General features: G+C 62.5%; 3 protein-coding genes across 17 annotated transcripts in view; 1 reads left to right on the top strand and 2 right to left on the bottom strand.

Moving 5' to 3' along the window:
* The window catches only part of GRIN1 (glutamate ionotropic receptor NMDA type subunit 1), a 40,090-nt gene extending 36,974 nt beyond the window's left edge, over positions 1–3,116 (top strand). For 9 of the 15 annotated variants that reach the window (XR_011683596.1, XR_011683598.1, XM_071453713.1 and 6 more), the window contains one exon: positions 1,559–3,116. Coding sequence is in view for 9 of the 15 variants with exons in the window: in XM_071453713.1 (XP_071309814.1) it covers positions 1,559–1,627 (69 nt within the window). In the remaining 6 variants the exon portion in view is untranslated. The remainder of the gene's footprint in view (positions 1–1,558) is intronic. The other 6 variants (XR_011683597.1, XR_011683599.1, XM_071453714.1 and 3 more) reach the window with 1 other exon arrangement.
* A 2,400-nt stretch (positions 3,117–5,516) lies between these two features.
* LRRC26 (leucine rich repeat containing 26) lies at positions 5,517–7,443 on the bottom strand. The gene is made up of 2 exons (XM_071453642.1): positions 6,709–7,443; positions 5,517–5,776 (listed from the first exon to the last, which is right to left on the bottom strand). The coding sequence occupies exons 1-2, from the start codon at positions 7,253–7,255 to the stop codon at positions 5,517–5,519; spliced, it is 807 nt and encodes a 268-aa protein (XP_071309743.1). The 5' UTR covers positions 7,256–7,443.
* Positions 7,444–11,068: 3,625 nt separating this feature from the next.
* Positions 11,069–11,575, bottom strand: RNF224 (ring finger protein 224). The gene has a single exon (XM_071453655.1). The coding sequence runs from the start codon at positions 11,573–11,575 to the stop codon at positions 11,069–11,071; it is 507 nt and encodes a 168-aa protein (XP_071309756.1).
* Positions 11,576–25,443: the final 13,868 nt, after the last annotated feature.

The raw sequence follows: 25,443 nt of genomic DNA on the forward strand, positions 1-25,443 counted from the left end.
GCTGGAATCCAAATTTTTCATGAGGAGGGGGTGGCTGCACCCGATTTTGGGAGAGAGGGGTGTTTTTTGGTGGGCTGCTGAATAGCCACAAAAAGCTCCCCCCAGGGCAGCAGAGTAACATCGGGATGGCCCCGGCCGCTGTCTGTGCCGACAGGCAATGGCTGAGCTGTTGCCCCTTAGCAAGGCAAGGCCATGGCCAGGAATTCCCAGAGGCTCCATTGGAATCTTAGCCAGTGCCCTAAGTGGCAGAGTGATCCCCTGAGAGGTGGCAGGTGATCTCCTGAGAGGCTCCCTGGGTGTCAGCGCGTCCCCGCTCAGCACCAGAGAGACGGGAGCGCGCTGGCTCCTGGCCCTGCCCCAGCTGCTCCCACCGAGGGGTCCCAGGAAGCACAAATCTGGGCTGGGCAGGGCAGCCCACGGAGCCCATGCAAGGCTCAGGGGTGGCAGGAGGCAGGGTGTGCAGCACACAGGGTAGCCACAGTGCCAGAGCTGCCGGCAGCGCCGCGAAGGCCACGGCCACCATCGGCCAAAGCAGGGCAGGTGAAATCCGTCACCGAGGAGCCCCCCTGGAGCCCCTCAGAACATCAGCCCTCCTGGGCAGGGTGGTGCAAGGGCTGGGAAAATGTCACTGGAGAGGATCTGTCCTGCAGTACATGAGACCCACAGAGACCCTTTCCTGCCCTGGCACTGGATTAAGACCCCAGAGAGCAGCGCAGGATGCTCCAGCCTACAGCAGGGCTGGACAGAGCTTCCAGGTCAGGGTTTGGAGTTTGGAGAGTGGAGCTGGGAGAGGAAGGGAGTTTGGAAGGAGGAAGGGAGGAAATAACTGCCCCGCTGTAAATTCCTGCCGGGGGAGGAAGGACATTTTTTCTTGCCCATTGATGGGTATTTCTGCTCTGCCCCCTACTTCCTGATGGGGCTGCAGCAGGGGAGGGCTCTCCCATGGCCCCTCCCATGCCAAGCCCCTCCATCTGCAAGGAGCTCGGAACCCCAAATCCAGACCACATCCCCAACACAGGCCATATTTTCACATTAGCAATCAACGCCACACTTTATCACAAACCAACCACACCACACATCTCACCTGCATGAAAGGACAGTCACAGCAGGGTCATTCAAGCAAGGAGGTGAAACGCCCTGGCCTCAAAGCACAGCTTGATCTGGCACCAGAGAGGTGCCAAAACCCAGCCAGACCCTCCAAACACAGGTTCAGGCGTGGGCTGGGCTGATGAGTCACAGGCTTTGTCTTGTAGCCCTCCCAGAGCAGAGAGGGCCTGGCTCAGCGGGTGACGTGGCAGCCACGCTCTGCAGAAGCTGCACTGCGCTCCTGGGTGTCCCCTCTGCCCAGCTCCAGGGTGCTTGGAGAGCGTCTGCAACGACCTCTGCACAAGCGTGGATGGCACTGGGAAGGGAACCTCAGCCAGTAGCAGCTTTCAGGGCGTTGCTTCACCCCCAAGAGATATCCTGTAGGGACACATGGGATAGAAGTGGCAGCGGGGACAAGTGCCAGAACTGCCTAACACTCCTTTCTCTTTGTCTGTCTATTTGTGTGTTGCAGCAGTATCACCCCACCGACATCACCGGCCAGCTCAACCTCTCCGACCCCTCAGTCAGCACTGTGGTGTGACCTTCTCCCCAAGGGCCATCAGTCCTTGCCCAACCCAGTAGGAAGGCACAGCCAGGACTGCCTTTCAAGGGACACTGATGGGTTCTTCTGGGTGAGATGGGAGGAAAGCATCCTTCATCCATACACGGTGACTCCATTGTATATCTCCCTCCCTTCCTAGGCCTGCTGCCATGCTCGTGCCCCAGGAAGCACGGCAGAACCAGGACAAGGTTTGGACTTCACTGTACAGAGATAATTGCTTCCAAACAGTGCCACAATGATCAGAATTGCCACTGACTGGCTCCGTGCAAGGGGAAAGGACTGCAGAAGGCACACGGTGCCTGCTCTCCCATGGTAGCAGGGAAGAGCTGGTGCCAGACCACAAACCTGTGCTTAACCTCACAGGCTGCAGCCTTCTGAGCACACACAGCCCCTCAGACATGTGCTCCACCACCTGGAGGGCTCCACGGTCCTGTGCAGCCGGAGCAGCCAGCTCCTGGTGTGGCAGGTTGGGCACATGTTCCTGCTGTGCCGAGAGACCCTCCCGGCTGCCGCAGGGGCTGGAAGATGTGTGCTCTGCTCCTTGCAGGGGATGGACCCTCTTCCCTTTCCCCCCATCGTTCCGTGGCTGTGACTTGGTTCCCGTCCGTGGTCTGGTAGCAGCAGGAGAGCTCCCGCCCTGCAGCCCTCACCCCTGAGCTACTCGCGGTACTCCGGAGCCCTGGAGTGCCGCCAGCCGAGACCCCGGCTCCCACCTCTCCTGCACAGAAACATCCCCAGGACCTGGCCACGGCCAGCATGTAGCACTCACACAGCAGCTCTCCTGGCCAGGAATTCTCCACGGGAAATGGCTCTGGATGGTTGCACTGACCTCTACCCCAGCTCCACACTGCCTCAGCACCAGCAATGCAAGGAGAGATGCTGCTGGCTGGTCCCGGCTCGCTGAGCTGCTGCAGCGGCCCCCCAGCCTGTCTGCACCGCCGGGGCACCAGGGCCAGCGCTGGCGGCTCCCCTGCCACCCTCACCTGCAGTTCAGCTTGCCAGCAGCTCCCGCGGCAGCCCTGCAGCCCCAACTCACGGACACGTGGAAAGCAGCTCCCAGTTCGGGAGAAGGAACCGAACGGGCCGGGCTCACCCCGTCCCTCCCCGCACCGTCCTCCCCTCGGGCCCACACGGCCACCCCGAGCATCCTCTCCGTGGGCAGCGGGGGTGAGCAGCGTCTCCTGCCAGCGGAACACCCAGCTGCAGCGTGGTACCCAGCCCCGGCGGCACGGACTGCCCTCCCCCGGCCCCAGGCTGCCCCCGCGGGCAGCAGCCCCGCGGGCAGGATTTCACATGGCAGCTGAGGTCTGTGAGCATCGTCCCACCGACTGCTGTGGCTCCATCATGTTCATCTAGCTCCAGCTGAGAAATCGGACCCATCCTACTTTATACGTCAATGTTACATTAATACCAAGTTTTTGCAAGAGCTCAGTAAAGTCTAGACTGGATCATGAAGTGGTTTATTCCAGAGCTGTGTGCCTCTTTCTGTCTCTGACCTCTGGCAAAGCTGGCGGGGAGCTCTGTGGTGAATCAGAGCCTCACCCAACCCTGTGGCAGGGTCTGCAAACAGTGGAGGGACAGGAAGGGATGGAGAAACCAGGAGGGAGAAAGGCCAGGGGCTATAGAGGAGACTGGGAGGGAAAGGGCATCCCCATCCTGGGATACTCAGGTGACAGAGAGCCTGCACAGCCAGGGTGGTGCACAGGCCCTGCAGCGAGGAGATGGGGACAGCATGGAGCTGTCCAAACACCAGCACCAGGGCTGCTGGCCCTGTCCCACCTCCATCCTGGGGAAAACTGTCCCCTGCCACTGTGGGCTCCATCTCCTGGGAGCCAGCCTTTGGGAACAGGGGATGGACTGCAGGGATGAGGGCACTGGGGAAGTCCCCACACATCAGCCCATCCATAGGAAGGTCCATCAAGGGATCTCCAAAATAGGAAGGTCCCCCAGGGCTGAACTGAAGGAACATCACCCACCCACAGCATCTTCCCTTTGTGCTGAGACCTCCAGCCCAGCCTCCATGGCGGCTGAGCCTCAGGATGGTCTGAGGGAAGGAGCAGGGGTCAGGTGGCCATGCAGGATGGCAAACAAGGTCCCACCTCCAAATGGGAAGCCCAGGCCTTCCTGGGAATGACTGAACCCTCTCTACAGAGGGTCTGGGAGAGCTGGGATTGCTCCTGGGACAGGCAAGACGACGATCCTGGCAGAGGTCCTGCAGCCCTCCCAGGAGCAGGGCTGGCAGCACTGGAGCAGCTGTGCAGGGAGGAAGCAGGGATCTGGCCATGTGGCAGCACATGGGGCTGGCTTCTCTCTTAAAAATAAAAACAGGAGCAAGCCACCACTGAGGTGACACCTGGTTTATTCATGTGTGATTCACTGAACCCTTGCCAAGAGCCTGCTGAAGGATGCATTGACTCCTGCCACAGCCCTGGCAGGTCCCAGCTCTTGCATGGGCAGGAAATGGAGTGGACAAGGCTGGTGGTCACAGCATCTCATTGTGGCTCTGATCATCTCGCAGTGGGCAAGAGGTCAGGCCAAAAAGGGCTTTTGTTTCTCCATGAAAGGTGTTTTTGTCACCCCAGCTTGTGGCTTTCTCGTGGAGCTCAGCTCTGGATCCTTCCAGGCTATCTCCCAGCACGCTCACTAAGCATTTCCAGCAGCATTTCCACAGGAAAAAGGAGGGAGCAGGTCAGGGAGGTGCAGGGGCAGCCCCAGCCCCAATTTGTGGGTGATGGGGGGTGAGGCAGCAGCCAGGGCTGCTGTAAAGGGCCCCTGTAAAGGGCTTATTTGTCCCCACTCCCAACACTGAGCTAACCCCACACCTTGGCTGGGGATGAGCTGTAGCCTAGGGAAAAGCTATTGAGGGAGAAACCACTGTAGCCTCCCCCATCCTTTGGCAGCTGCCCTGCCCAACCACAGCAGTGGCAGCTCAAGGCTCTTCCTGGCCCTCACCCTAAACTTCAGCCTCACCCTAGACCTTGGTTGTTGGCTGAGCCGTCTCAGCACCAGCATTCCAGACTCAATGGAAAAAAACTATCAAAAGGAGCGTTTTGCAGCCAGCCCTGTCCTTGGGCAGAACTCTAACAGGCCTGGGGTGGTCTGACAGCCCCACGGAGGCTTTGGAATGCTCCAAACTATGTAGAGACCTCCAGGTGCACCAAAAGGCACAGACAGCTCTGGGGTACCCTAAAAGGAAAACAGTGCCTGCCAGGACATGGAGGCCAAACATGGCATTTAGGTGCAGGAAAAGCCAACTCAAGGAGTTCTGAGGGCACAGAAAAAAAGCACTGAGGCTTCTGGGGTCACTGAAGGCAGTCAGAGGGTGCAGGGGGCACCAAAAAGCCCAAGGAGCAAACTGAAAGGCACACAGAGGCTCCTGGGCTGCACCAAAAGGCAAATGGTGACTCCTGGGGTGGCCTGAAAGGCACCAAGAGAATGTGGTGTGTCATGGGATGCGCACAGGGACTCCCAGGCTGCACCTAAAGGCACAATGAGGCATGTGGGGCATCCTAAATGCACACTGAGGGACTGGGCAGCACAGGGGGCAGGACAAGGGGAGAAGGATCACCTGGATGCCCCCAGGAAGGGGATATGCAGATCTGAGGGTGGCCTTGGGGAGCCTCCCAAAACATTGAGAGCATTTTTGGTCAGCCCATGCCCCTGCAGGGAGCTGTGTTGGAGGCTGCTCCTCCCTGGCAGAGGCACTTGGCACCATCTTGGGGAACTCTGAGAGAACCCAGAGCGACTCCAGGAACAGAACTTCCTCTGGCTGCTCCACAGGGATGAGTTTGCAGCAGGTGGGTGCGGGCAGCTGGAGAGGGGCAGGGATGGAGCCCAGGATGGCCAGGGCAGGGCCTGGCTGGGCCCCTCAGTGCACCCTGCAGATGTGGGGTCTCCTCCAGCAGTGGGACTCCCGGCGCAGGCTGTGGTAGAACACGACCAGGGAGCCCAGGAAGGTGCAGAAGAAGATGCTGGCCAGGAAGGAGAAGGGCCCGATGGTGAAGAAGGCGATGTAGTGCTGGGGGGACAGGGAGGTGTCCTGGCACTGCCTGAAGGACTCGTCCCCAAAGGCCATGATCGGATACTTGTTCAGCTGCTCTGGAACTCTGCAGAGGAGCAAACTCTTCTCTGGAAGAGAGAGAGAAGCAGTGCTGGAGGGCACACTGGGCAGCTGGGAAAGGCAGGGGCCAATGACAGGGGGATGGCAGATCTGCATGGGACAGATGGCACCAGGGCAGGAGGACAGGGGCCAGCATCACCCGTGTCAGGGTGCAAAGAAGGGGAACAGTGAGCTTCAGGAGTCACCTGTGTGGGATGGGATGGGATGGGATGGGATGGGATGGGATGGGATGGGATGGGAGGTGAGCACAGTGCTGGAGGGGGCATAGGAAGATGGGTTTGGGCAGGAGGGCAGGTGGGGCAGGCAAAGGGGAGGGACTGGCTCCCAGAAGACAGATGTGGGGAGCAGTGAGCAGCCAGCCTGGAGATGCCACAGAAGGTCCCAACCAGAACAAGTGCAGTCACACATCCGAGCTGGAAGCGAGCAGGAGGGGGCAGCAGTGGTAGGAGAGACTTTGCTGGCAGAGCTGTCTTTCAGTGGGGCTCGTAGGGGAAGAAATGCAGGATCAGAAGCAGGTTGATGAAGGCTTTGGGGAAGGGGCTGAAAGCATTGCATCCTGGATGAACCAGTGGTGATGTGCACCCTGACACACGGGCTCCACTTGCCCCCCTAGGTGCCATGTGGCAGGACTGGTGCCACTGCTGGGGCCAGCACTGGGTGCCTGTCCCTGGGGCATTGCACAGCCCTCCTTTGCAGGCAATCCCTGCTGCTGACCAGAACCAAAATGTGGGCACCGAGACCCAGCGGTGTATCCACCCAAGCAGACACAGGAGCTGGCATGACCTAAGGACAACTTTGGGGACCCTCACCCCAAGGGCACTGACCACTCAAGCCCCCAGCCAGCTGGCAGCCAGGGTGCTGGGTCTGCCTCAGCCCTGGCAGGGTGAGCAGGCAGCATGGAGTGGGCAGGGGGCTTGGGGACAGCGCTCTGGGCACTCACCTCGCACTTTGTCCCTGTTGTGGCTGAGCCAGCGCCAGAGGGGCAGGATGCTGCAGCTGCACACCCAGGGGTTGTCCTGCAGGAGAAGTGCCTGGAGCCGGGGCAAGGCTCCCGGCACGCCGGGCTCCAGCTGCCCCAGCCTGTTGTTGCCCAGGTTGAGCGTGGCCAGGCTGGTGAGGGGCCGGAAGGTGTCGGGGGTGAGCACGCTGAGGTGGTTGTGGCTCAGGTCCAGCTCCTGCAGCGCCCCGAGCCCCAGCAGCGCCTGAGGGTGGATCAGCTCCAGGCGGTTGTGGGCCAGGCTGAGCAGCCGCAGCCCCGGCAGCGGAGGGAAGGAGCGGGGTCCCAGCACGATGATGAAGTTGTAGGCCAGCCACAGGGTGCTGGTGTTGGCCGAGAGGCTCCAGGGCACCTCGAGGAGGCCCCGCTCGCTGCAGTCCGCCTCTCCTGGGGAGCAGCGGCAGGCGGCCGGGCAGGCGACCGAGGCCGGCGGGCACAGGAGCAGCAGCAGCAGGCCCAGCACGGAGCCGGGGAGCCTCCAGCAGCCCATGGCTGCCCCCGAGGCACAGAGGGCTCCCTGCCCCCTCGGACAGGCTCCCTAGAGCCCCAGGCCTTGCCCAGCCCCCCGACCCTGCCCGGTGCCCTCGGCTGAGCCCGGTGGCGCTGGCTGGAGGGGCCGGGCGGTGCTCGGCTCCCGGCTGCCACTCGCATTCATCCCCTGCTCACCCGGCTGCAAACCTGGATGGGGCTCTGCTCCCGGACCCGGTTTTCCTCGGGGTGGAGCTGCACTTTTTTCAGCAAATATTTTTGCTGTGATGCTTGCCCTGCAAGGTGTGGAACCGTGCCCACGTCCCTCCCTCCCCCAGGCACCGCTCCAGCCAGGTAAGCAGCCAGCTCTGCGTGGCCTGGGATTAACTGCTTGTGTGTGCTGCTGGCTGGAGAGCTGGAAATCAGCAAATCCAGATCCATCTCTAAGCCTCCATCCTCCCCAGAGGCATCCCCCAGGACATGCTGCCTCAACACCAGAGGAGTGTATGGGCCCAGGACCCCCATAAGTGGCTGAGTAACCAGGAAAAAACATAACTGAGACAAAATCGTGTCATTTGCAGGTCTTAGCCCATGTTAAGTGCTGTCCCACCACATCCAGGGGCCCTCAGTGGGGAGCTGTGCTGGGAACCATGGCCCACCCTGCTGAGCCCAGCCCTCGCCCAAGCCCTGTCTGCCCTGCAGGAGACCACCAGCCCTGCCAGCATGAGGCGGGCTGGGATTACATCCCATGGGCACCTTCCTCCTTCCCAGAAGGGGAACAGTCCGTGTGCACACGCAGGGTTACGCAGGAGCCCCCAATGAGAAGCATGGCATAGGTGACCTTGCTGGGCTGCAGCCACCCAAAACTGGTTTGCCCTCCCCCCAGCATGGCAGTGCCAGTTCCATAGGGCTCAAAGTTCTTCCTCCACCCTGTTTACACCCTCTCCGCTCCAAAGCCACCCAAAGCCTGGCTGCTGAAGGCTGGGCGGGTGTCACCTCCCAGTGCCACTGCCCCTGGCAGAGCTCAGTGGGGACTGGGCCACCAAGGGACATGGCTGGCAGCACCTCATCCCACTTAGAGCCAGAGGAGGGGCCCAGAGCAGGGACACTGTCCCCACTCACACCCAGCAGGACCCCAGTGGCCATGGTCCCAGAGGAATCCCTGTCCCTCTGCCCCATGGCCAAGGGGCTGGATGGGCAGCAAGGCAGGGAGGGCACAGTTGCACCCCAGGCCAAGGCCAGAATGTTCCCAAATCTGGGACAGAAGCAGCAGGCAGAGGGTTTATTAATAGCATCCCGAGGAGCTTTGGTTTGTTTATTTATCCTGCAGCAAACTCGCTTTGCTGCATTAATCCCCATCTGGAAATAATTCAGAGGAATCCTCCAGCCCAGCCCAGCCCCAGGGCAAGGGCACAAACCCAGTGCCATGTGAGGCTGCAGCCCCAGCTCATCCCATTCGCAGCCACAGGCTATATGGAGACCTGAATTTTGAGGGAGTCCTGTCCCAAAATGCTCTTCCTCCCCAGGACCTTCATTGCCACAGGTGAGAAGTGCAACATTCATGCCAAAAGTAACTCAAACCTCTATTAAAAGCAAGGTAATTCCCAGCTTTTGTGCACAAAGAGCCCAGGAGGCTGAAAAGCCTGAAAACTCAGCTCCTCTGGAAGCCCCTTGCTGTCACCCTGATGGGACGTGGCAGGAGAGCTGTTCCTGCCAGGGACATGGCCAGACATCATCCCATGCTCGTGCCTGGTGCCACTCCTGTTCTCCATCCACTGGCTGCACCGTGCTGCCATGGCAGGTTGGGGACACGTGGGGTCCTGTACCCCAGCGGTGCCACCACTGCCCTTTTCCACCTGCTGGGGTCCCTTGCACTGCCCCTTCCTGGAGCATGGGGACCCAGGAGCACGCAGGAGGAGCCCAGGCCCCTGTCCCCAGCCAGAGCAGTGCCCACCAGTGCCCTGCTCCCCCTCCACGATGCCCCTTCCTGAGGTTCTGGGCTCCACATGGAATGTGGCAGGACAGGCTGCTCCGAGCAGCTGCTCTGCCAGGCCAGCTCGGGTGCCTGTGCCAGGGGAGGAGCCCCCAGGGCACAGCACTGGGCACTGGCCCTGCTCTGCCCGAGTGCCAAATCAGGGCGTGCAGCCAGCGTGCCAAAAGCATTCCCAGAGTGGTGGAAGGGATGATCCCCTCCTTCAGGGACTGGCTGGGAGCAGGGGGACATCCACGGAGGAAGGAAGCAAGGGCCAAGCCCCCCAGAGGGGCTCTGGTGCTGGGGGGAGGCAGGGAAGCAGGGACATGGGTGTGGGACAGACAGCCATGGGTTTGGTCACCCAGCACTGCGGGACCCAAAGGTGCTGGGCTGAGCACAGAGCTGCTGGCACCTCTGCAGGGAGGGACAGGCCCTTCCCTACACTCTTCCCAGCACCCACTGCTGAGTCTTTGGGGAGAAATGGAGATGGGGAGGTGCATTAGCACTCAGTGATAGCTCTTATCCATTCCTTGAAGGCTTTAATTTCTCACACATTCCCAGGTAATTAAAGGTCCAAGGCAGGACTCACATGGAATTTCTGAACCATCTGCCCTGGGGCACCCCAGGTTTGTTCTTCTGGGAACACCTCAGCTGGGACTGTTTTATGGCAGGTGACATCAAGTGGCAGAATTGTGCATGTGCTCTGTGCAGGGGTGCTGTCCATGGCTGATGGAATCCTCTGGCTGCAGCCCTGGCCCCAGCACAGGGAATATCCAAGCACCAGGACTGTCCAGGGGACACAAGGTCCCTGCCAGCCCCAGGGAGGCACAGGCTGGGGTCCCCTGCTGAGCCCTGAGGGGGTTCCTGGTGTTGGGCTTTTGCAAGAGCTCATAAACCACATGGAAAACAGATGCAGAAAATGAGCCCTGAGGAAGAACTGCAAGAGCTGCCCAGGCAACACCAAGCCCTGGCCAAGAGCTGTTTCAGTATCACCCTATGCAGCCCAGTGCTTCCAGTTTGGCCCCTGTTAACCCAGACCAGCTGCCTGGGCTCTTGTCCTTGCACCCTGGTGTGGAGTCAGGCAGGGAAAGCAGGGAAAGCCATGCAGGCAGCAGGGCACAACTGGAAAAACAGCAGGGTTTGTGTGTGTGTGTGTGAGGAAAGGGTCAGGCAGGAAAAGCCAAACCTGGCATGAGCCACAGAGCACGAGGCCAAGCAGGAGCTTCTTGAGCTCAGCTCTCCTCCCACAGCAGAGCAACATCCGAGGTTTCCTAACAACTCTGAAAACCTCAATTTCAACCGTCCTACTATCCCAATGCCAAAATTTTTCATGCAGTTGACCGGGAGAGCAAACACTCCCAGCACAGCAACCCAGCCGGGCAGGTCACTTCTCCCCCACCCGCCACAGGCAGGGCTTGCCCTGGGCCAGGATTGCCAGCAAACAGGACCAGGATGTGCAGCCCAGCAGGACCAAAGTGTCTTTATTAGACCTGGAGCTCTCAGGGTGCTGGACACAGCCCATGGCGTTGCTGTGCCAGGCCCCTGACCCCTGCCAGGCGGTGCTCGGTGCCACTGTCCTTGCTGCAGAGCCACATGCTTGGGGGAACAGAGCATGGGCCAGGCTGTGCTCAGGGGCCAGGGAACGTCTGTGATGGCTGGACCGGGTTTCTGAGTCATCAGCAGGGCAGACGGGCAGGATGAGGGGGTGGTAGCATCCTGATCCCCCACTGCTGCTCCCCAAATCCGGACAGGATGGGCAGGAAAGCCCTGCCCAGGCTGAAGCTCTTCCTGGGCTGCCAGCACAGCCCCAGCACTGCAGTCCCCAGTGGGTCCCAGAAGCAGTCTCAGGCCGGCCCCTGGTGCTCAGCTCTCGAAGGCGGCGGTGACCCCGCAGCACAGGCACAGCCGGCAGCAGCCGCGCCGGGGCAGCAGCGCCGGGGGCACCGGCTCTTGGCACAGCCCCGCCGGCTGCTGGGTCACGGCCGGCTCCTTGCCCGGGCCCTTGGCGGGCAGCGCGGCCGGGCTCCTGCCGGCGCCCCGCGGCTGCTCCTTGTCAGCCTTGACGGCCAGGAAGGTGGCCAGGTCCAGGTCCAGCATGGTGACCCCTCCGCGCGGCGTGGGCGTGTTCTGGCGGCACTGCGGGCACGGGATCCAGCGCTGCTCGTTGCTGACCGCGTCCAGGCGCTTGAGGCACGCCTGGCAGAAGGTGTGCCCGCAGTACAGGCGCCGCGGCAGCCGCACGCCCAGGTCGTAGGAGGAGTAGCAGATGATGCACTCGACGCGCTGGCTGCCCCGGCTGGGGGTGCGCGAGTGCGCCCCGACACACGGTCCCGAGCCCTCTGCCCGGGGGCTGCCACCGGCCTGGGACATGCTGGGGAGGGGGCGAGAGGAGCCGTCAGGGCATGGCTGGGGAGGGGCACAGCGCTGGGACGTCACCTCCGAGTGCCCCCGACACGTGGGGGAGGTGGGAGCGGTCCGTGCGGTGGGAGCAGCAGGATCCCTGCCCAACACCCTGCCCGTTGCCTGCCACCCCTGCCCAGCCCTGCCTGGCAGAGCGGGATGCTGCCACTGCAGTGGCACTGCCACTACATCCATGGCATGTCCCAGTGCCACACCGGGAGCTCTGCAGGGAACGCGTGCTGGCCAGATCTCAGCAGCATGTTCAGGGTGCAGCCTGGGACTGGGGGAGCAGGGGGGAAGCAGGAGCGAGGGGTCTGGTGGGGCTGGGGAGCAGCACTTGGAGACCAGGCAGTGGCACAGCCCCACCCTCCCCAGCCCCGGGCTGTGCTGGCACAGGGGGTGGCACAAAGGCTCGTGGGGAGGGGTCTGAGGGGACCCAGCCTCATCTCAGGTGGGGTCTGGTACACCAGTATGTTTGCAAACTTCTCCTGGAGGTCACCAAGACTCTGCTCCTTCTCCTCAGGTGACCTCAATTGTTTTGGTGCACACGGGTACCCCTCTCTCCCCTCCTCCCTGTTCCCCCATCCCTACCTGTCCTGAGATACTTCCCAGGGCCTCGGGGTTGGTGGCAGAAGGGCTGTGCTGTCCCGGCGGCTGTGGCAGTCCTGTGGGGAGCATCGGGGGCTGAGCTGCCAGCCAGGTCCCTGTGGCTGCCAGTGGCCCTGGTAGTGGGCAGGGGCTCACCTTTCAGGGAACAGCTGCTATTGGATCTGCTGCAGGGAAGCCAAGCCCGGGAGATTGGGTTACAAGCACCTGGGTAACAAAGACCTCTGAAATCTAAGCCCAGGAATGGTCATTAACCATCAGCCTGTGCTTCACTGACAGAAGGAACCGTGCCTGGGAGGCCAAGGAGCTCTGGGCTCCACCCTGGGCAGAGAACATGGATGTTGTCTGGACCTGGGCAGCAGCAATGGAGTCTTCCATGTCCTGGGCCACCCTTCAGAGCCAAGAACATCTGGGCAGACGTCGGCCAGCAGAGACCCCCTCGCACTGCAGCATCCCCAGGTGCTCCGGGCTGTGGGCACAGCTGTGACAGGAGCGGGGGGCACGGTGGGGTGGCAGGGCTGGCACTGCTGCAGGGACACCGGGGCCCTGGCAGTGCCCACGTGTGGGGTGTGCTCCCAGCTGGAGCCTGGGGGTGACTCTGACCTGCCCTGCCCTCCCTGTGGGGCTGCAGGCTCTGGAGGCTGAGTTACCAATGCTCAGTGTCAGGCTGGGAACACCCCAGCACCCCACAGGGACACCTGCAAGGTGCAGGACCCAGGGGAGATGACAATGCCAGGGAGGTGCCAGACTCTGTCCCCACAGCTGCCCGGGCTCCAGCAGCAAAGTCCCAGCCTTGGCATGGAGGGGGCTGCAGACTGAAGAGGGCAGCGTGGTAGGGGGACAGGTCCTGAGCCCGGAATCCTGGGGAAGGAGAGCCCGTCCTGGAGGACGAGAGCCCGTCCTGGAGGCAGGGCAGGAGGGCCAGGACAGGCAGGACAGGCAGCGTTCCCGCGGGCAGCAGCTCCCACTGCCGGCGGGAGCGGGCACGGAGAGAGGCAGCGCTGCCGCCTCACCAGCAGCCCTCGGGCGTGTTCCCAGCACTGCTCAGAGAAAGAATTGGGCATCTTGGAAATGAAGATCCCCGCGGGGTCACTGCAGAAGGGCTCAGCTCCTGACACGGGTGCCTGCGAGCGAGGAAGCGGCTCTGGTACCACGGCACCTCTGGGGCACACATCCCGACCCAGGAGCGACCCAGCCCTGCCACAGGCTGTGTGTGCCATGGGTGCCCAGGCAGGGGGTGGCACCCCGTGGCAGGGTTTTGCCTTCCCATTGCCAGGCCAGTGGCAAACACAGGCGGTGAGGACAGTTTGGGACAGGGCTGTGCCAGGGAAATTGGTTTTGGTCAAACCCATTGGAACAAGGGCCGTGTGCCCTGGGTGGATCAGGATCCAGCTGTGTGGGATTCCAGCTGTGCCCTGGCGTGCTGGGGTAGCACCGTGCCTGCCTGTGCTGGGGTGCAGCCCCTGGCTCCTGGCGGGCTCAGTGCGCTCCTCCAGGGCCGTGCAGGGGCGGGGCTGTCCCGGGCTGTCCTTCTGCCCCCCAACACACAGCGCTGGCCTGGCTCAGCTGCCACAGGGACAGGAATGCTGCCGTCCCATAGGCAGCTCTGCCAAAAAACTTCTGTGGGTGAGAGGGCTGGTCTTGGCTCTGTGCACAGCCAGGGGTGCCCCTGGCACTGCTCAGGGGCAGTGACCCCTCGGGCTGCCTCTCCTGCTCCACACACACACCCCCACACACACCCCCAGGCATCCTGCCTGCCCTCCTTCCCCCCTCCAGCCTCTCCCACCCCCTGCCCATCTGGCCTCATGTCCCTCCCTGATGCCAGCAGAGCTCTGTCCCATTGAGGGGCTCTGCCCAGCTGCCCTTGGCCACTTCTGCCCCTTTCTGGGCACCCCAGCTCAGCACAGGCAGGGTTTGGGGCAGGGGAGCCCTTGGTGACAGGGACTGTGCATCTGCCATGCTGACACCAAGGGCACTGCCAGCCCTGCCAAAAGCCCACCTGGATCCAGGAACAGGGAATCACAGATCCATTAAGGCTGGGAAATATCTTTTAAATCATCAAGTCAAATATCAACCCAGCAGTACCACGTTCACCACTAGCCTATGTCCCCAAGTGCCACATCGACTCATTTTTTGAACACTTCCAGGGATGGTGACTCCACCACGGCCCTGGGCAGCCTGTGCCAGGGCTTTACAGCCCTTTCAGTAAAACATTTTTTCCGAATATCCAACGTATCCCCTGGCACAACCTGAGGCTGTTTCCTCTTGTCCCATCACTTGTTACTCGGGAAAAGAGACCAGCCTTCACCTCCCGACAGCTTCTTCCAGGGAGCTATGTGGAGCAATAAGGTCTCTCTTCAGGGAAGGCAGATCTGGAATCAGCAGCAACACACATGGATGGGAAACGTGTTTCCCTGTTCCCAGGATCATCCGCGGCTTGCAGGGACCTTCGGCCCCGTGACAGGGAGCGGCACTCTCAGGGAGAGCAAAGGTCTGATGGGGATGAGCCGGAGCCCTGCACCGCCACCCACGCTCCAGAGGCAGGAGGTGGCACTCGCCCAGCACAACCCTGGGCACACGCGGGCACCTTGGGAGGGTGGACACAGCCGGGGAGCGCCCATGGGACTCTGCGGCAGCTGCCCGGCTCATCAGAGCCCTGCCCGGTCCGGGGCCGCAGCCTCACCGTGCCCCGCTCACCCCCGCTCCCGCTGCTGAATCATTGCCCGCCGGTCTGCGGGCGGTGCCGGCCGCTCCCGCCGCGTGTGCCATCGCCCCGGGGCTGGGCAGAGCCAAGGGCAGCGGTGACACACGGCAGATGTGGCACCTGCCCTGCCCGCCCCTGCCCTGCCCTGCCCCGCCGAGCTCCCGGCCCGCTCGTACCGGCCGCTGTGGCCCCGGGCTGTGCCCAGGCACCGCACGCCCTGGGGACACTTTTCTGTCCCCGGGCTGTGCCCAGGCACCGCACACCCTTTTCTGTGCCCGGGCCGTGCGTGTCCCGCAGCGCCCGGGCAGCCCCGCCCACGGGCTCGGCCGTGCGGTGTCCCCTGCCCGCCGCACGCACGGGGCAGGGCTGGCGATACCAAAGCAAACAAGGGATGGATCTGCCCGTCCCCACTGCGCTCTGGGCAGGGAGAACAAGGGAGCTCCTTGTGCAGGGCGGGCACCGTGTGGCTGTGTCCCTGCCAGCCGCACACCCCGGTCCCACCACCCCGGCATCTGCACCGGGCAGGGGGGACGGCACGGGGGGGCAAAGCTCTGCCAGGCCACGGCCACCCCAGCCCAGAATATCCCGGAATGGGGGTGGGATTGCAAGGGTGATGGGCTCCCAGGCCATGGCAGACTCCTGGGGTGGGCTCCCAGGCACTGGGGGCTTCCCGTGGGATCTGTGTGCTGGCACCCCAGCACTGCTGGCACCCAGTGCTCCTGGGGCCTCAGTGCAGCTGGGCTCCAAGCAGGGGGGGATTCCGAGCCATGGTGGGCTCCCATTGCTGAGGGACTCCCAGGGGGTCACAGCCAGCCTGGACAGTGTCCTGGAGCCCACCCAGCTGCCCAGCCAGGAACTTCCCTTTGCCAGGCCCTTCCTCAGCCTCTTCCAAAGACTCACAAAGTCTTTCCAGACAGGACAGTCATCCAGCTTGGCAGGGCTGGGCTGAGCACCAGCCAGTGTCCCAGACAGGCAGGAGCAGCCTGTACTGGGAACGCCTGGGCACTGCTGGACCCAGGCTGGCACTGCTGGACCCAGGCTGGCACTGCTGGACCTGGGCTGGCACTGCTGGACCTGGGCTGGCAGTGGGGCACCAGGCAGCAGCCAAAGAGCTCAGTGTGAGCTGCTGCTGTCACGAGTCATCAGGGCAACAGTTAAGCCTGGTTTGGAGGCTTTAGAGCTGCCCCTACACACCCACCAGGGAAAGCAAGAAATGACACAGGAATCCCAGAAAAGCCTGGGTGGAGGGAAGAGGCACACCTTGGCAGGGCAGGAGAGGGCTGTAATTTTATTTGCAGCAGCCTGAAGTCATCTGCAAACACAGGCACTCCTCCCAAGCCCCGGTCCCACAGAGCAGGCAGTCCTGCAGCAGCCAGGGAGCAGAGCAGCCCCAGGGAGGGCTGCCAGCACCAGGGAGGGACGTCAGCAGCACGGCGGGACATCAGCACAACAGCGGGCTTGTTCCAGGTCGATGGCAGCAGCCCCAGCCCAAAGCCCAGCCTGGAGGAGCTCCAGCACACGGGGAAGAGCCAGCGGCTCCTCCCCCCTTCCTCCAGTCCCTGGGAGCTGCAAAGGCCAATGCTGGGCCTCTGCCTCCCCAGCAAGGTGCCCGAGCGCTGCCCCACTGCTGGAGCTGGGCCAGCCCTCTGAGCTGGACCTGTCTCTGGGATGCAGATGGGACAAGAGGTTGTGCCCAGCACCCCGCAAGCCTGGCTGGAGGAACAGAATGGGGCTGGGAGTTTTCTGGCACCGGGATGTTAATGCCCACATCCATGCTGTGCCATCAGGTGCTGCCCTGGAGCACGGCCCAGCACTCTGCCATGCTTTGGCTGTCTGTCTCTCCTGTTTCCATCGCTCTGCCCCATGGGCAGTGTGGTGAGGAGGAGCAGGATCCAGATGGAGTTTGGTGCAGGGGGCCAGCAGCACCCCTGTGATGCTGTGGGAGGGGGGACGCTCACTTCTGGGCAGGTGGGTCCCTGTGCCAGCTGGAGGCTTGTCCCTGGCTCCTCTCCACTGCTCCAGGACAGTGATGATGATGTCCTCCTCTGCCACACACAGGGCTGCCAGCATCCAAACCCAGCCTCGAGCACTGGGCACTGCCTGCCCCTTGCCAGGGTGGAGTTCCCAGCACAAGGATGCTGCCAGGGGCTCAGTGCAGGGTCACAGGCGCAGTGCTGCCCCTTCTCCAGTGCAGTCACTTCTTGGTGACACCTGTCCTGGCACACATCGTCCTTATGGCCCATCTGGCAGGTGCCCATCACCAGCACATCTGGCTGCAGAGTTCACAAGTAAAAAGCAACGTCAGTCCAGCCTGTGCCAGCTCTGCCAGGGGTGCCCAGGCCAGCAGCCATGTCCCTGTGGGGTCCCCTGGCCCCATCCCATAGTCACGCATCCCATGTGTGCAGGGAGGGCCCTTAGGAGATGACACAGCAGCACTTTGGGCAGCAGGAGCAGCACCTGCAGCAGCCACATCGCCTGCCAGCCCCCTGCTCCTGGCCCTTGGGTGGCTTGTCCAGGGTCACGGAGTAGAAGGAGGCAGATGAGTCCCCATTGGGCATCCTCAGGCTGGCATAGGGGTTGTAGGGACGGGACCAGGACTTGTCGGTGGAGATGGCGGGGCTGTTGTAGCCATTGGCAAGCTCTGTGTGCCCCCCGGTGCCGTAGGAGGGCACGGCCACAGGGTTGGCGATGACGGTGGGCTCATCTCTCAGGTAGCGAGTGATGAAGCTCTGCTGGAACTGCTCCCGCGGGATGTTGACGCTGGCGTAGGGGTTCTGCACGGTGACTCCCCGATCCATGTCCCTGCCCCTTGTCAGACACGTGGCACTGCCCACCCCTGCGGGACAGAGCCCCTGCCACCCCGGGGTGCTCTCACAGCAGGGGAGGGACCCCCGGCAGACCCCCCTGGTTTGGGGGTCTGTGCTCCCCACTCCCTGCCCGCCCCAAGGGACCCCCACAAGGTACACGTGGACCCACCAGAGCCGGGAGGGGAGGCAGGAGCGGGGGTGCAGGGGGTGAGCAGGGCACGGGGGGGCAGGAGGGGAGGCTGAGTGGGGAAAGAGTGCGGGGCAGTGGGGTGGGGATCTCTAGGGGGACACAGAGCAGGACGGAAAAAGTGGGGAGAGGAGCGGGAGGAAAGGGGGTGCAGGGGAGTGGAAAGGCAGAGGGAAGATGGGACAGGACGGGGACAGTTGGGATAGGGGCTGGGGACGGGGCAGGCGGTGGGAGATGGGGAATCGGGGCGGGGGGCGCAGAGGAAGGAGGAGGGCAGGCAGGGGAAGGGGCGCAGGGGGAGCAGGCAGGGCACGGGCAGCGATCCCCGGGACTCACCGAGCGCGGCTCCGGCCGCTGCGGGGCCGCTCTGCCCCGGCTGCGCTTCCTCCTGCACGGACCGCCCCGAGCGGCTCCGCCCCGAGCGACCGACAGACAGACGGACCGGCCCCGCAGACAGACAGACCGGCCCCGAGAGAACGGGGCAGGAACACCCCACAGCCAGCACCCGCCCACCGGCCAACCCCAGCACCAACCACCAGCCCAGCCCATGGACAGCGGCACAGGGCAGGGGCACAGGGAACTGGGCACCGGACAGTGAGCATAGGGAACTGGGCACTGGGCACTGGGCACTGGACAGTGGACAGTGGGCAAAGGGAACTGGGTGCTGGGCAGTGGGCACAGGGAACTGGCACTGGGCACAGGGAACTGGGCGCTGGGCAGTGGACATGGACACTGCTCAGGAGGCACTGCGACCACAACTGGACAGAGACACTTGGCACTGGACAGGGGCATTGGGCACCAGGCAAGGCCACCAGTATCGAGGCACCAAACCAGCACCACCCACTGCTACCAGGAACTGGGCACCAGCAGTGGGTACCAGCACCAGCATGGACACTGGCACCAGCACCACACAGTGCACAGAGAATACCACACAGTGCCACTGTGCACTGTCACCACCACCAGGGCTGGTACAGCCACCAGTGCCACCCCCAGGCACCAGCAGCAGCACTGTGTGCCATGCAGCGGGCACTGAGCTCTGGACACTGGCACCAGCACTGCCACCACTCTGGTTCTGGGCAGCAGGCAGGGACTGGGAGGGGGACACTGCACTCCACAGGTCTGTGGGCACCAGCAAACCCCGAGCACCAGGCGCTGGGCAGAGGGCACCATGCCCATGTCCTGAGCACTGGGCAGGGCACAGCAGCTCTGCACTCTCTGCAGCTCCCAGGCCCCCTGCCAGGCTCTGCCTGCCCCATGGACACCCAGGGTCCCACAGCCCCTGCCAGGCTCTGCCTGCCCTGTCCAGCCCTCAGACCCCAGTGCTGGGGCTCTGCTGGGGTCCTCATCCCTGCAGCACAGCTTGGCTGTGCTGTGGCCTTGTGCCCCCAACAGGGCCTTTTCCAGGGTGGCCTTGGGGGTTTCCAGGGCACCGCTGGATGGTGACGCCCACGAGGCTGGATGGAGTGAGGACGTGGCTGTGCCAGGGCAAGGAGAGGGTTGCTGGCACCCGTGCCAGTCCCTGGCACCAGAAGTGCTGCAGTAGAAAAGATGCAAACATTCAGCACCCTTCACCCTGCCCCATCCATGTCCCTGCCGTGTGACCCTGCTGTGATGTGCTCAGCCACTGTCCCTCTTCCCATCCCCAAGGCCCCCACAGTGGCTTGTGCAGAGCCTCAGCACCTTCCCACAAGCAGCTGTGTGGGGAAGCTGCCCCTCCCCTGAGCCTCAGGGAAGATGGCACAGCATCCTCCTGGACAGGCCAGGGACAAACACCTCAAATTGCAGCTGAACCCTGCTGGCAGTGAATTACATTGCCCACACACTTTGCAAAGGGAAAAGCCACTTCCTTCTGGCCATCCTTCTGACAACAGAAAGTATTTCTCCCCTGAGGAGCAGGGGCTGCCCAAGCCAGCCCCTTGGCACCCATGGAACAAGCAGGAGAGCTCCAGCGGGCGATGGGAGCCTGCCTGCCCTGGCAGCACTGCCCCTGGATGAAGCTGCCAGCACCTGCCCAATGCCCAGCTCCTGCCCTCCCTCTGGGGCTGATCCTCTGTCCCTGAGCCCGCTGGGCTGGCAGCTCCCAGAGTGGGGGTTCCCTGCAGGGAGACTCAGCAACATTCTAGTGGTGAAGGGAAAGGAAGAGGGAGGCCTGGAATTTTTTGGGGGGGAGAAGCTGACCCTCCTCTGCGCGGTTCTAGCATTGAGAGGGGGCCTCATGCACTTCTGTGCCTCAGTTTCCCCTCCGAGGACTGACAGTGGGGGTGCAGAGAGTGCTCTCTGTGCTGTGACAAATCAGCCCCACAGCACACAGCTCTCGGGTTTGAAAGCTGCAGAACTCCTTCACAGACCCCTCGGGGCTTTCCTGCCACCGCAGGGTCACCTGGAGGGGAGCCACAGCAGCCCCTGTCCCTTCACCGGGCCTCGCTGCTGCCCCGTTTCCCCACAGAGAAACTCATCTGTCTGACTAAGCAGGAATAGAAAAAGGCAAATCCTCCGCCCAGGCGTCCTGCGGTGACCCTGCCCCGCCTGGCGTGTCCCTGCCTGCGCAGGGGATGTCGCTGTGGCCCTCTCCAGCAGCACCTTCCCCTTCCTCGCAGAGCCTCAGCACGGGCTGGGTTTGTCTTTTAGCCCGATTTCCATGACCTGCCCTGTTCCTGAGCAGCTCTGCTTGCAGGGAGCTGCGAGGCTGCACGTCAGGCACAGCCCGGCTCTGGGGGCCCCTGAGAGCCTGCAGCCCCCGGGGCCTGAACGCCTTCCCTCTGCCAGCGGCTGCCTCATGAGGGTCACCTGACAGAGCCTCGGGTGGGGACATTCCTTGTAGTAAACCCCACAAGTTTGGGAAAAGCACCACGGAGAATATGAACAATAGGAATGCTGAAACAGCAAAAGAAAATTCCTGTCTCCTTGACCTCTGCCCCATAACCTATCTCTGTAACGTTATAAGGCCGTGTTACTTTAACCCTTACTATTGGTCAATTATGGATACCCCTAAACCCTTACCATTGGTTAAGTTTGGATTCTATCCAACCCTATAAAAAGGGCACACTGTACCCCATTCGACAGAAGAAGAGCTGTCGCTGGGACCCTTCACAGACTTCCCCAATAAAGCCATCTCTGTGGAGCCAGCCAGCGCCTCTCCTTCTCCTCTCTCTGCCGTCTGCTGCAGCCTCAAGCCAAGGGCAAACTTACCTAGCAAGCAGAGCTGAAATCCTAAGAGCTTGCAATCACTATAAGAGCTGACAATCTCTGAGCTTGCTATGGTGTTTGACCCGCGGGGGCGATTCGGTCTGAGCTAGCTTAGCATTCGGGCACCCGTCTCTCTGGAGACTGGGCCCCCGGGCTATATTGCTCTGCATGATAATAAGGCCAAATCGGAGGCTTCAGTTATCCCTCAGCTGCTGCAGACCCCACCCGGCCGCTGGGAGCAGAGCCAGCGGTGCTCTCGGCTCTCTCAGCACCCAGCTCTGATCTCGCAGGCACCTCCTGGATATCCTCATTCTCCACAGGGCAGATCTGCGGCAGCCCCAGATGAGGAGAGGTTTCACCAGCCATGAGCAGCAACCTCTAATCTGGAGCCTGGAGTTCAAACATTTCATTTCTTGCCAAGAAATTCTCCAAATCGAGCTTCAAGGGCCACATCCAGAAATCATGTGTTGATCCTTGGAGGATTTATAGACGATGGAGGATCCCCAGGTGGAAAAGTTGCTGCACCAAAGCTCAAACTGCTGGTTTGGAGTTGTCCCATGTGGGATTCCCCAAGCTGGGAGCTGGCAGGTGCTGCAGAGCTGTGCCCTCCTTGAGTAAATGGAAGACCTGAGCTAATGTGAGGCTCTCTGTGGCTTAAAACCAGCCTCATTTCCTGCAATTGTTTGCAGGGGGAAAAAAAATAAACAGGAAAAACCAATCAAAAGCTCAGTGCCCACCCTGGTGATGTCCTGTGCTGGGGGTGATGGAGAGGGAGGTTCTCAGAGGTGCCACACTGCTTCCAGAGGAATGGTGGTTTTAGGAGGAGCCTGGGAAAACCAGGAGAGAGAGGGGAAAAACCAACCATGGCACTGGCTCATGAACCTGCTGGACCTGCTGGGAGCCTGCAAATGAGGGGGCAGCCCCGTGCAGGGGGCTGGGTTCCCAGCAGGGGCTGCAGGTGCTGCAGGGGCAAGAGCATCCCCAACCGTGGGACATGAGCCAGGAGGAAAATTCCTGTGCTGGCTCAAGAATTCACAATCTCACTGCATGGGTTCCATGGGGAACCACGGCAGGGCACCCACAGCCTCTGGCCTGTGTGACCCAGCACAAGCTGTTGGGAGTTTTTGCAGAATTCCAGTAACTGCAGAGATCCCTTAGTTAATGGAATCCTGAAAATCCTCCCCTAACTGGGGTGCCTTAGCTCACTGGTGCTTCACACACAGCAAAAGGTATATTTATTTTGTAAAAAATCACCCAAACAAACAAACCATCCAGAAAGCCACAGGCACGTCCTGTTCCTGGGCCTCTTTTTGCTGGGGACAGGTATTTGTGTGGCATCCCAGCGCTGGAGCTTTCCCAGCTCCAGCTCCTCCCGGGGCTCTCCCAGGCACCAGAATAAAGAACTCCCGAAGCGGCCCCGTGTGTGAGCAGTTCCCGGGCTCCCGGGCGGTGCAGTGCCTGCCGCAGGCACAGGAGGGTGGTGATGCTCTGCGCAGCCCGTCACTGCCGGAGGATGATGAAGGGCGAGGCTTCCTAGAGCGGAAGGCTTGGCCCCTCGCGGAGGGGACAGCTCGGTGAGCCCCCGGAGCAGATGGTGGCCGCTCACCAAACCTTGCGGGGGCTGAAGGCTTCGCTGAAGCTCAGGAGAGCCCGTGGGTGGTCGGTGTGAAAAAGGGACACGGGGAGGGGTTGGACCAGTGCAGAGATGGGAGGGCAACCCCCAAATTCAGGCTGTGTGAAACTCATGGGGGATGATTCCCTCCGGGACATGCCACCGTGGAACGCAGCCGTGCGAGGTCTTCTTCAAGGCTTTGACCTTAATTCTCAGCTGCCTCCTCAATAAAATCAGAGTGGGGCCTGGGGGCATGGAAGGAGAGATCACAGGGAGTGGGAGGCACCCGTGGGGTGAGCATCCCAAAGGAGAACCCCACGGACCAGTGTCACCAGCACCGGGGCTCAGGGGTCACCCAGTGAGGGGGGACTGTGGGTGTGAGGGTGCCATGGAGGGGATCCCACTGCTGCAGGTCTGAGGGGCACTGTAGGGGCCACAGAGCAGGACCCAGGGGTAAAGCTGCCAGAAACAGGGGGCTTGGGGGCTCATGGAAGCTGCAGGATTTGGTGCTCTGTGCCCTTGAGCAGCACAGCCCCTCACTAACACCCCGGGGTGGGAAACTCCAGCACAAAATCCAGCCGGTGTCCCCAGGCCTGTGCCCAGCATGGGCAAAGACCCTGCCTGCTTGTCTGCCCGGGCCATGCCAGGGGTTCCCACAGCTCCTGGTTCTCTCTCAGGGGAAGCCGTGTGTCCCAAAGGGTGGCAGCAGCTTCTAAAGCCCAAACAGAGCCTGGAAGCGACTTGCCAAGGCTGCTCGGTGGGAGGGATTTCCTGTGGGGCCAGAATGTGCCCCGTGCCTCGCTCAGCAGCCGGACGCACACCCCGGGCTGCCCTGGCCCTGCTCCCCGTGCAGCCCCGGCCGCAGCTCCGTGTGGGAGCAGCTCAGGCTCCTCTGCAGAAGGAGGCTCTGCCTTGGCTGCTGCTGCTCCCCATGAGCACAGCACAGCCCCAGTGGGCTGGCAGAGCCCCAGCGTCCCCTGCCAGCGCCATCCTGCTCTCCCGATGGGACATCCCAGCCACCCTGCGGGCTCCCGGCCGGCCACAGGGATGCACAGCTGGGCCACGCGTGTTCGTGCGGGCCATGGGCACCGTCCCCTGCCGGGCCCTTCCCCTGCCCGCGGGGACAGGGACACCGCAGAGACACGTCCGCCGGGCCCGGGGAGCCGGGGCTGTCGGAGCTGCTGTCAGACACCTGCACGGGGACGCTGCAGAGCCCAGAGCCTCTCCAGCTCAGTGCCAGGCTCTCCCCTTGGCAGGGGGATGCCGCGTTCCTCAGGGATGACGAGTTGGATACATAAGCCGCTGTCCAGGCTGGCACGGCCGCACCGACATCACAGGAGTGGGCCTGGCCCGCCGCCGGCTCTCCCCGGGCTGCAGGAACCCGAGGGGAGCCGCTTTCCTTATCGCCCTCCCGCAGCCCCCTCCGTCCCCCTCCCCTGCGGCTCCGGCCCGGCCGCCCCCGGGTCACGCCGGGGCTTGGCAGCAGCGCGGGGGAAGCGAAGCATTGTGGCTGCCCACTGCGGCCCGGCTGGAGGAGAAAGCAAGGATTTCCTGGCCTGGAGCGAGTCCTTCCCGTCCCCTCCCTGCTGCCGAGAGCCTTGGGGCTGAGGGTGCGCTGTTCCCAACAGCCCTCGGACCAGGAGCCAGGGGCTGCCCGTGCACGGAGCTGCTGCTGGATGTGGAAGGAAGCAGGAGGCAGCACGGATCCGGGCACTTCTGCTGGCAGTGCCAAAATCTCCCCCTCTGCTCCATCCTTCCCATAAACAAAATCCCTGCTCAGGCAGAGCCTTTGGCCAGCACAGAGGTGTTCCCCTTGGTGCTCGTGCATTCTCCCCCACAATGTCCCACGGGGACAGCGGCAGCTGGGTGGCCTTGTGCCTTCCCACAGGGACTTTAGGAAGGGCCTGTTCGCCCTTTGCCAAGCTCAGCCCAGCCCCATGACAGGTGGATGGATGCTGTGGGGATCTGTGCCCATGGCAGATCCTGCAGCTCCCTGTGCAGAACCAGGCAGCAGCAAACAGCCCGGCATGTCTTCCGAGGCTCCACCTCACACAGACACCTGGAAAAGGGGCTGTAAGCCCAGCTGGGACACGGGGTTGGGCAGCTCACATGCACAGCCACGTTTCTTCCTGCTCAAATGTCACTTCTCCTTCCTGCGGAGGGAGCAGCCGAGGCGGGGGCAGCTGCTGCTCCCACCCCGAGCAGCCACGTGGGCGATGCCGCAGCTTCCGCTGTGCCACGACCTTGTGCAGTGACTGCACCTGCCGATGGCTTTTTTAGGACAAGGGCTGGTTTCCTGCTATATTTCCGTAATTTAAAGTTTCCAGTCCAGGGGATGGCTGTGGCAGAAGGGCTGTCCCTCATCTCCTGGCCTGGAGCATTCCCAGCACTTTGCCATGCTCTCCATCCGGGGATGGGTTGGGGATGGCACCGTCCTGCCCCGGTGAAGGCTTGGCGGTGGATCCGGGGCTGCTCTCCACACGGGGAGCCGGCAGACCCTGGGCAGCACCCAGCTCCCAGCTAAGCCCTTGGCTCCGGCTGTCTCCCAGTGGAGGTCTGGTTTCTGTCCTGCCGTCTGCTTGTCCTCCCTCGCTCCGAACAGTCCCCGTTTGTTTGGCTCTCGCTGCCGGCTGGAGCCGGGGCCGCGTGCCTGGGCCGCCTGTGCACAACGGCTCCTTGTTCACCGCCTCCCTCCCCGCTCGCTCGTCGCCTGTTTTAGCAATTATCCCAATTAGC

This window comes from Agelaius tricolor, unplaced genomic scaffold (genome assembly GCF_023055355.1).
Source record: "Agelaius tricolor isolate 1412-34295 unplaced genomic scaffold, bAgeTri1.0.p SCAF_37, whole genome shotgun sequence".
NCBI lineage: Eukaryota > Metazoa > Chordata > Aves > Passeriformes > Icteridae > Agelaius > Agelaius tricolor.